Source organism: Corticium candelabrum, chromosome 12 (assembly GCF_963422355.1).
Source record: "Corticium candelabrum chromosome 12, ooCorCand1.1, whole genome shotgun sequence".
Lineage (NCBI taxonomy): Eukaryota > Metazoa > Porifera > Homoscleromorpha > Homosclerophorida > Plakinidae > Corticium > Corticium candelabrum.
The window spans coordinates 4501571-4512210 of NC_085096.1; the positions used below are offsets into that span (position 1 = coordinate 4501571).

A 10640-nucleotide genomic window follows, 5' to 3' on the forward strand; every position below is an offset into this window, starting at 1 on the left:
CACACTCACACACACACACACACACACTCACTCAGTCGCTCACTGACATACGCGCACACACACACACACACACACACACACACACACACACACACACACACACACACACACACACACACACACACACACACACACACACACACACACACACACACACACACACACACACACACACACACACACACACACACACACACACACACACACACACACACACACACTCTAACAAACATACCTAAATACATGCGCGCGTGCACATGCACCTAGGCACTCAAACACAAACACGCACGCACGCACGCACAAAATCGTGTACGCACAAGCGGATGCAAACATGCTTGGTAATTGTCATGACACTAACAGAGTCGAAAGAATTGGCAAGTCGGTAATGCCTCCACTTTCAATTCGAAGATTTACATCAACCATACGATCTAAACTCCTGCGCATATCACAGTTGATATCAAAAACTATACGTTTTAAATTAAATTAGAATATTCCACTTACAAAGTGCGCAAGTGTAGCAAATTGGACAAGTCACCAGACTTGATTGTGTGAATTCTATTTTGAGACAATTGTCTATAACAGTTATCAGTTAGTCATGTGTGTATATACTAGAACTGATTATACTCACAATTCTTGTATTTTATATTCGGACAAATCGAACAAATTTCTTTGAAAGAAATTAGTCACTGAAGTAATGCGGTTGTACTGTAGATAGCTAAAACCACATTAAGTAAATACAGAAACGTGTATATACAATGTGTAGCACAACTGTGTTTATGGTAAAGTACAGTATTTTACTTACACTCTGATAACACATCGAGGTAGCCAGAATGGACTCGAAATCTTGTTGTAATTTCCTTTTCTGCAAAAGCAACAGAATTGTTTACATCATGATCTATATGCAGGCTGCGGCAGCAATAATTTAATGAATTTTCTAATAATGTTTAATGCAACAGTAACACGTATTTTCAACTTTTTATGTTTGTGCCCAAAATTAAATCATTGGTGTTAAAATTGTATAAAAAATAATACTTTAGGTGCATAAAACGTAAAAATATTTGGGTTTAAAATTGAGAAAATAGCAATAACAAAACATAGTGTCTAAACATATATAATTTATATTAATGATATATATATATATATATATATATATATATATATATGACTTTGCGCTGCCGGCTTAGAAGCATACACGTCTGAATCCGCCCCTGTGTAGTGATCAAAGATAGTTTGCAAAGTCCAGTAGTCTTTATCTAGCAACCAGCTAATATGCCCGGGTTCGCCAGGAGGACAACACATGCCAGGTGCTTCTCCTTTCCACTTCATAGCGCCGCAGTTGACACACACGTTTGTCATAGAGCCAATACAACACGGAAGTGGATTAGAGACAGGTAGCATTTATAGGTAGGGATTATAGCAGAAAGTATCTATAAATGCGTTTGATGGTATCATAGGCGATGTTGGCCATGAATGATTGCAGTGAATAAAAATGTCGCGTATAGACTTGCAATCATATAGCACTTCCGGATATTGCGCTGTCCCGTTGAATGAAATAAAGTCAAGTGCAGTTAGATGAATCGTCTAGCACTCCCGGATATGGCGCTGTCTGAAATGAAGTCACGTGCAGTTAGACGAACCATCAGAGCAGAACTAAAAGGTACACGCAGTACTCACCCGGATAATCCATTCCCCGTATCTGACGAAGTCACGTGTCGTACCGACTCTCGTCATTTCGACAGTCCCGCTGAACGTCGTCTCTTCGAAGACGTTGCTGGCGTTTTGGGGGAACAGGTGCACTAAACACGGCAGCTCCGTATCTAAGGAAGTAAGGAGTCGTACCGACTCTCGTCATTTCGACAGTCCCGTTGAACGCCGTTTCTTCGAAGACGTTGCTGGCGTTTCGGGGAACAGGTGCTTCAAACACGGCAGCTCTTCGACGGTCGTAGACTGGCAAACGACTGTGCGCCTATTTTTTTCAAGACCCGGATATCAGGAAGAATATCTTCTGTTTCCCAGCGTCGCCAGTAGCGTAGCTCAAGAGGTTTCCATGGGGTCTGGAAACCCCCCAAGCAACAGCCGTCTAATATCAACTCATTGTCTTACGTCACACCTTCTCCCGTACAGTTTTTGATATAGATTCGGCAGTGATTCCTGTGGTGTACTGTACACCCTACATACGCTCCGTGACCGGCAGGGACGTCAAGGCACGCCTAACGCGCGCTAGTGTTCCAACTTTGCACGTGGCGGGCACCTTTCCTAGTCTCCTGACACGTGAAGAGAGGGAATTTCCGAAAGTGACTGTGGACAATGAAGAGGCGTTCTAAAGACCAACTGACCATCAGTGCTCTCTTTGAAGCTGCTAGAAAGAGATCTCGAGGCGGGGACCCCACTCAAGAGAGTGTAGATTCCGAGCGGGCATCGTCGCATTCCATCAATTTGGAACTGAACCCAATGACAAGTGAAGCATATGAAACTGCAGACCTCAGTATAGAAGTCACTGGATCTGGTGGCAGCGGGGATCATGTAAGCGATCGTGTTGAAGTGCTTGCATTTGTCAATGGGGATGAACGTGATCCTGCTGAAGCCTGCAGAGCGATTAGTGAGTGTACTGCAGTCGGCGGCTGTACAGTAATAAATAGTGTATCGTATGATGTCGTAGGAAACGATGTTGGAGAACTGGTAGATCCAAACAAACTGCAGGATGATACAAAGCTCTCCTTGCTGTTGGGTCATTTTGTTCCAGACAGCCACTTTCCGTTTCCTCCTCGGCAAGAGAAGAAGAGTGGGCGAGATACCAAGCGCTATTTTCAATTACAATGGCTTGAAAAGTATAACTGGCTAGTTTATTCTCCAAGCCAAAATGGTGGATATTGTCTACCTTGTGCACTTTTCAGCACTGATCAATCAACAGGCCAGCTCTGCAAACAAGCAATGGTAAAGTTCACCAAAGCGTCTGAGACCCTTAGAAAGCATGACCAACAGGAATGTCATAAGGTCTGCTGTACCAGGGCCAGCCATTTCATTGCAACCAGGAGACATGGTCAGGCAAATATTCTTCAGCTTGTCGTAGACCAAGGGAGTAAGCAAAAACAGGAAAATATAGCCAAGCTTTGTGCCTTGATCAAGACTGTAGAGTTTTGTGGACGCCAGAACATTTCTTTGCGTGGCCACAGAGAGAAAGGATTTACTTGGGACCCCAACGAACAGTTAGCATGTAATCCTGGAAACTTTCTAGCTCTATTGCGTTTTCGTGTGGACGCAGGTGATGAACACTTGTTGAGGGACTTCCATATGTCTCAGTCTGCTCGAGGACTACGTGCGTCTTACCTGAGCCCAACAATACAGAACGAGTTGATTGAGTGCTGTGGGAAGGTTATACAAGAAGACATATTGAGAGATGTCAGAAAAGCACCATTTTTCTCAGTGTGTGCAGACAAATCTGCTGATGCCAGCAACCAAGAACAGTTGCCCCTGGTTCTTCGTTTCGTCGATGAGTCTGGACTCATTCGTGAAGAGTTGGCTGAATTTCTCTGTTGCTCTGATGGCACCACCGGGCTAGCTTTAGCTAATCTGCTACTGACCACAATGACGGAAATGGGCTTGCAGCCAAAAGAGAAGCTTCGTGGACAAGGCTACGACGGTGCAGGGAATATGGCTGGACCTTTGCAGGGTTGTGCAAGCAGAGTAACTGCAGAATGCCCAAAAGCGCTGTACCTCCATTGCAGTGCACATTGTCTCAACCTGTGTATAATAAGGCTAAGCAAACTGCCTTTCATCCAGTCTATGTGGTCATCATTGTTAGACGTCAACATCTTTTTCAAATATTCACCAAAGCGTGCTCATGCTATGGCTGAGATAGTTCATGAATGGCGTCAAGGAGAGGGTGGCGACTCAAAGAAAAAGTTGGTTGATTTGTGCAAAACAAGGTGGGTAGCGCGACATGAAGCCCTTGTCGTGTTTGCTGAGCTTTATCCAGCTGTTTTAACGACGTTGGAGACAATCAGCAGAAACAGGGGTGGAACAGTTACATGGAACGCTACTAGCTCCTCCTCTGCTACATCTCTCCACAATAACCTAACCCAGTTCCGATTTCTTGCAACATTTGTGATAACATCAAAATTGATGGCTGCAATTCAAAGCCTAACATCAAGTCTCCAAGAGAAAGCCACAGATGTTGCAAAGGCTTACAAACACGTCGCTAGAGTCATCTCCGTTCTTCAAGATATGCGGGACAACATCAACGACAGGCATGGTGAATGGTGGACAGACGTTCAGGCTTTGTGTCTGAAGACTGGAGTGCAAGAGAGTCTCCCAAGATATTGCAGTAGGCAGACGTACCGTGGGAACATTCCAGCGCAAACGCCAGTTGACTACTATCGCCTGAACGTGAGTATACCGCTACTAGATGACATTATTTCGCAAATGAATATCCGGTTTGGAAACCTTCAACAACTAGCTATGAAAGGAATGTCATTTATGCCGACGATTTTGCTACGTGATGCTTCAGCCAAAGCAGATATTCTTGAATTTGGAAAGGCATATCAAAGTGATTTTCCTACTGCGAGTCCGAACTTGGATGCGCTGTCTGCAGAAATTGACTTGTGGATTGCCATACTGAAATCACTGCCCATTTCAGAGCACCCCGCTACTGTAGCAGAAGCGTTGCGTTTGGCAATGGGTAATCCACTAATTCCAACTGTGTCGAGGCTATTGCGCCTTGTCTGCACCTGGCCTGTGACGTCCTGTGAGTGCGAGCGGTCTATAAGTGCTCTCAATCGCGTCAAGACATCTCTCCGGGCATCCATGTCGCAGATCCGATTCAACGGACTTGTCATGCTGCATGTCCATTACAACAGGAAGTTGTCACACTTGGACGTGATCCGCTTATTTTCTGCCAGGAACCCGAGAAAGATTATTCTCCCAAACTTTGGAGAGCCATACTCAGACAGTGAACTAGCTAACACTTTTGTACTGGATACTGATTCACCAGAAGACACGTGGGACACTGAGCTAGACAGCTAAATGACTTAGTTTACAATTTTGAAGTTGTGTGAAACGTTTATGCTATTATCATATTCACTACAGATATCAAGCTCGTAAGATTTGGAAACCCCTCTGGAAACCCTTGAGCTACGCCCCTGGTCGCCCGCAATAAACGACATGCTCAGCGCGTACCGTCCGACGTCGGGAACGGGCAGTCTAAATTCGGTGGAGATAAGATCGCGTTCCGAAGATATTTGCGGGCGAGCGGAAGCGAGCGCGATCGGCAGGAAATGGCGTCGTCGTGGGAGAAGTCGGGAAGACGACCACAGACTCACTTTCGACCGCAATGAATTCGGCGTGCGCGAGGCAGATTCGGCCGAGATCGGACTCGCCGTCTTTGAGAAACATTCCAGCAGACGGACACACAGACATACAGCTAGACACACAGACAGACACCTCTCCTTTATGCAATACTACGCGAACGCTCGGGATCGCCCACTTCTGTCTGTCCACATGTCTGTAACGCGCCGATCGACACGACGCCGGTCTCGGATCGTTGCGAAACGCAGTGGGCCGGTCAAGATCGCGAGTCCGAGACGAACGGTCGCGTTGGATTCCGCCTCGACCGTCTCCGACGGTCTGAGACGAGACTTCGGCGGTCTGAAATGAGATGCGCGGGAGTTTGTTTATTCAATTGAGCGAGTATGCGGGTGTGTAGTGCAAGATGTCCCCGCTGCAGTCGAAGTAAACCGGCTCACGGGGCTGCTTTTGCGTGCGTGCGTCCGTCCGTAGCCTCGGCCTCCCAGACCCGTGTAGCGCCGATACAAAATCGTCCTCCACGGGTCTGGGATGGTACCGCCTCTTCTCAATATATTGCGGTTGGTCCTAGGACCAGCATTAGTGTTCAGTTTCATAATGCATACCTTTCCAATTACAGCTGTATTCAACGAAGACATCTCATGCCTATCTGCTGTCTACCAAAAACTACACTGTACACAAACGACGACTTGTAGTGCGCTCTTCACGCAAACTCACGTCCCTACACGTCGTGGTTTGTATTCTGCGCCTGTCAACGGCAGTAACGACACCTAGTAGAGCCGTTCGTTCGAACCGATGCTTCGACATCTACACTAGCCAGCCAGCTGCATTCTCAACGACTTCATGATCACGTCTACTACACAGAGTCTTGCGGAGAATTCACGGCGAACTTTTGTCGCGATTTCGCGGCAAGTCGCATCGAATCCGGACGATCGAGTCACAGCGGATGCGCGCATCGCAAATTTTCATCGCGAATTCGAAGCTCCACGCGCGACTAGCAGCTACTCGCAGCGGATTCACGGCGATCAGACACATGCCGATCGCGTCCGCGGCACCACTAGTAAAGAAAGTGCTTCCTAACGTCCCGTTCGCGTTCCCTACTAACACACAAATGATAAAACCGTAGCTACTGTAAACACAAAGGTACCCGTGCAGCAGGATGCGACACGATGTTCTAGCGCGACATGTCTTCGTCGTTCTTGTATTACGGCCGTAATTGGAAAGGTATGCATTTATGAAACTGAACACTAATGCTGGTCCTAGGACCAACCGCAATATATTGAGAAGAGGCGGTACCATCCCAGACCCGTGGAGGACGATTTTGTATCGGCGCTACACGGGTCTGGGAGGCCAAGGCTAGTCCGTCCGTGCATGTGTGTACGGAAGTTGCGTCTTCTCCACGAATAGATCATACCGTTTTAGGTGGATACTATAATACGCCAACCCACGTTTCCGCCTGTATGGATGGATGTCTATAATGCGCCGATCGACACGACGCCCGTCTCCGATTTCGTGAAACGAGACATTGGCGTTCTGAAATGAGATGAGCCGGAGTTTGTTTGCTCAATCAATTAAAAGAGTATGCGGGTGTGACGTGCGCTCGCCATGCAGCCACTGTACACGCTATCCAGAGTACAAAATGCGCCGGCTCACCGGGTTGCTTTTGCGTGCGTGCGTGCGTGCGTGCGTGCGTGCGTGCGTGCGTGCGTGCGTGCTTGCGTGTGTCACGGAAGGTGCGTCTTCTTTGCAGAAGTGACGTGCAACGATTGCCACCGCCCATAGGGCGGATACATAGTACTAATGTAAACAGATTACTACATCTTACATGATTTGGAGGTTAGGAAATGCCAAGAAGTAGTCGCTATCGACGAATGGCACACTGCAATGTTCAAAGTTGCTAGAATAGGACACACAAAAGACACTCCACAGTCAGCTAACAAACGGATATACGACCTAGCTAGATAAACAACGACTACCGTGTCTTACAATTCAAGAACGTCCTGCACAGGAAACTCGTGGCTAGATGGCAGGCCGTTGCTGAAGTCGCTGTTGCTGCAATCAACAGTTTTGGTGGGATAATTGCAGTCGCAAACATTGCATTTTTTCTCAGTCCAAATTCGTGGCCAATCTTGCCTTTGCTGCGAAGGCAGAGTGCGTAGCGAAGAGTTGCTTGATTGCGCGGTACAGTGAGTCGTCGTTGTGTCAGAAAACAGCCATAAGACTATCAGCATAATAGCAACCGTTGGAGAACGCATGGCAGACTGAAAGTCGACCAACCAAGCAGAGAAACTCTAGAGTTGCTGCCCGTATGTTTCTCTTGCTATACGGTCTATGTATATTCACGATAGGCGGTTTCGCTTTGCTACATCTTCACAGACTTCTTTATTGTTTGCAACGGATGCAATGAATTCCAAGACCTTGTAGATACCTTAGGTTTGCACAAACCTAAAAACAATGTTGTGATCGTAAAAGGAACGTTGTGAAATTGGTGTGACAGAAGTAAAGAGCCACGCTTGCACTCTAGAACACGGTATTGTTGTACTATATCTAAATGAGCAAAAGCAAAGTTTGTAAGGCAAATGTATATATGTAAAAATAATTCTAATCGTATTTTTGTTCTATATCTAAGAAACCTAAAAAGGTTTGTAGGGCGAATGTATATATGTAAAAATAGTTATAATTGTATTCTTGTTCTAGATCTAAAAGAGCAAAAGCAAAGTTTATAAGGCAAATGTATACATGTAAAAATTATTTTAGATGATTTTGTTCTATATCTAGAAGAGCAAAAGCAAAGTTTATATGGCAAATATATATATATATATATATGCAAAAACAATTTTAAGTAAAAAGTTATATATTATTTTACGTGGTTTAGTATTACTACTAATTTATAAATATGATTTTTAAATTTATTCTTACATTTTGTATTTTTGACTTTGCAACGTGAGCCATAATTTTAATTGATCTTTAAAAATTTTAGTCATGTTTCTCCTGCAGCCGGCGTCGTTTCACGTCCTTCTTCATGTATAAGCCGTAATACATAACTACACTGAAATTTGGCGTATTTCCATTTTCTAACAGCAAATACAAATTGAAGTGATTCTTTCATTTCCGGACATAATCGCTTAATGCACCTCTACGCCGTCCAATGGACTCTCTACCGCGTAAACTGCTACGCGTTCTTTCAATTATCTTTTTCTGATGTACTCAAATTATTTGAGAGAACGGATGAGTTCAATTTCTGTTAGTTCAAATCCGGCCATCAGTTCATATATACAACTACGTTCGCTTTCTCGTCGGCAAAGCAATTTCTAATATACTGCACCTAAAAATTTACAAATTTTAAAATAATAAAATTTTAAATTTTGATTTTTTAAAAAATTAAAATTTGAAAATTTAATTTAAATATTACAAATATTTTAACGTTAAATTAAATATTAAAAATTTTAATACAAAAAATTGAAATACTAAATTTTAAAATTTGAAATTTGAAATAACCGAAAAATCCACTGATCACATAGGTGCCTAAAAATCAAACTTTAAAAAATAAATCTAAGAATAACAATAATCAAACATAATAGATGACAAATCATTTAACAAAAAAATTAAAACCAGAATAAAAATTAAAAATTAGAAATTAAAAATTAAAATTAAACTTTAATATACACAAAAATTTTAAATAGCAATGCAAAAAAAATTAAAAATTTAAAATTGAAACATAAAACTTTAAAATTGAAATGTAGAAAATTAAATGGCCTGACAACCCACTGCTCTATAACATCACCATTTTTCAACTTGCACCCCTAACTGTCGCTTCAATACACACTATATAGCAACAGAAACATTTTATCAATAGACTCTCACTAGCTAGTTGTTGCATATACGATTGACGCGCGCAGATCTCGAGCTAGACGACCCACTAGCCACTGACGCCGCTCGCAATAGATCGAGATAGTAGTAGCTTCGAACAGGCCCTAGCCGTGATATTTCACTGAACATGATCAGCTAAAAATTCTCTATGCCAGCATGTCGCTGTTGAAGCGCAAGGCCGGCAGTGAAACACATCAACACTTAACAAAAACTAACCATAGAAAGTTTCAAGCGTATTGCTATTATGCATGCGTAAAATTACGTTGACTTATATCTCGTACAACGAAACACCTGTGTATGGAGGTAATGCGTCGGAAACAGAACGAAAGTTATTTGGCAATTATCTTGATGGTCAGTAAAGTGTTTACTAAGTAGCTGTATACTATGGCATTTACAAACTTTAAGTAAAATCTCGCTAAATTGTTCAAGTTTGCAAAAATCTTTTTCTTTTCTACATTTGCTACTGATTTAACTTATTCAAGAAAGTTCGTGTTTTTCCTAGCAGCGTGAAGTCTACACCCAATTTCTAGAGGTTAGGCTAATTCACTGGATTATAGCACTTTCATAGTTTTTTAAGCCATCTGATCGTGGTAATTTACGTCACTCAATTTTCTCGAGTTGTAAGACTAATTTGCTATTGATGTAATTGTAGTAAAGCGGGTTCAAGTAACAAGTCACGAACACTACACGTTTATACTCTTGTGTGTGTGTGTGTGTGTGTGTGTGTGTGTGTGTGTGTGTGTGTGTGTGTGTGTGTGTGAGTGTAGATGCATGATTTGTAATTAGCAAAAACACATCTATAACAAGTTTAGTAATGGTTTAAATTAAAAGTTATCAAATACAAATGTTAACAAATGTCTTCTAAAAATATAATTACTTATGTTACAATTTAAAAAACATTTACTTATATATTTATATACTAATTTTCAAAATCATTAAAGAAGCGCCGATTAATTATCCTGGCGTGTTTATTGCATATTTTTCAAAGAGTAAATTGCATACAAAGCTTTTGAAGTTTTGTGTGTATGTCGTTTGATTCATTTACCAGGTCGTAAAAAATGCGTGACATGTTTGTATGCATTAGTTTACTGTGCCATTTGTTTATGAGCACACTTACCCAGTTGTACTGTAAATGTAGCTTTCCAGGACGTTTATTTAGACGACCGTATAATATGAAGTTTATGAAAGTAGTAGACTGCATGTCAGGAAATGCATAGACTGTAGAAGAGTTTATAAACTTTTATTTAAATTTTATGTAGATATGATATCTATATAAAGACTTTCTTTGAGAAAATGCACAATGTTTAGGCTCACAATTTCTCTCTCTCATCTATGAATTATAAGTTTTCAAATATCTTTTTAGGCCAAATAATACACGTTAGCTGGTTATAATTCCAATTTGTAAAAGTTGTCCTTTTTTGTGCAAAAGAGCAATCATATAATATCAACTGTCTCTACAGAATGCATAT

At 42.4% G+C, this 10640-nt stretch overlaps 1 protein-coding gene and 1 long non-coding RNA gene across 2 annotated transcripts; one reads left to right on the forward strand and one right to left on the reverse strand.

The window, feature by feature from the left end:
* Positions 1-507: 507 nt before the first annotated feature.
* On the reverse strand, positions 508-847 carry LOC134187737 (uncharacterized). The gene is made up of 3 exons (XR_009971149.1): positions 803-847; positions 629-715; positions 508-573 (listed from the first exon to the last, which is right to left on the reverse strand). It is a non-coding gene; the product is annotated as an uncharacterized LOC134187737 (long non-coding RNA).
* Positions 848-2307: 1460 nt separating this feature from the next.
* Positions 2308-5129, forward strand: LOC134187608 (52 kDa repressor of the inhibitor of the protein kinase-like). Its single transcript, XM_062655759.1, has 2 exons — positions 2308-2599; positions 2660-5129. The coding sequence occupies exons 1-2, from the start codon at positions 2308-2310 to the stop codon at positions 5020-5022; spliced, it is 2655 nt and encodes an 884-aa protein (XP_062511743.1). The 3' UTR covers positions 5023-5129.
* Positions 5130-10640: the final 5511 nt, after the last annotated feature.

Coding starts and splice junctions, on each gene's coding strand:
- LOC134187608 (XM_062655759.1), top strand. CDS start 2,308: ATGAAGAGGCGTTCTAAAGACCAACTGACCATCAGTGCTCTCTTTGAA. Junction 2,600..2,659: donor TGAAGCCTGCAGAGCGATTA/GTGAGTGTACTG, acceptor ATGATGTCGTAG/GAAACGATGTTGGAGAACTG.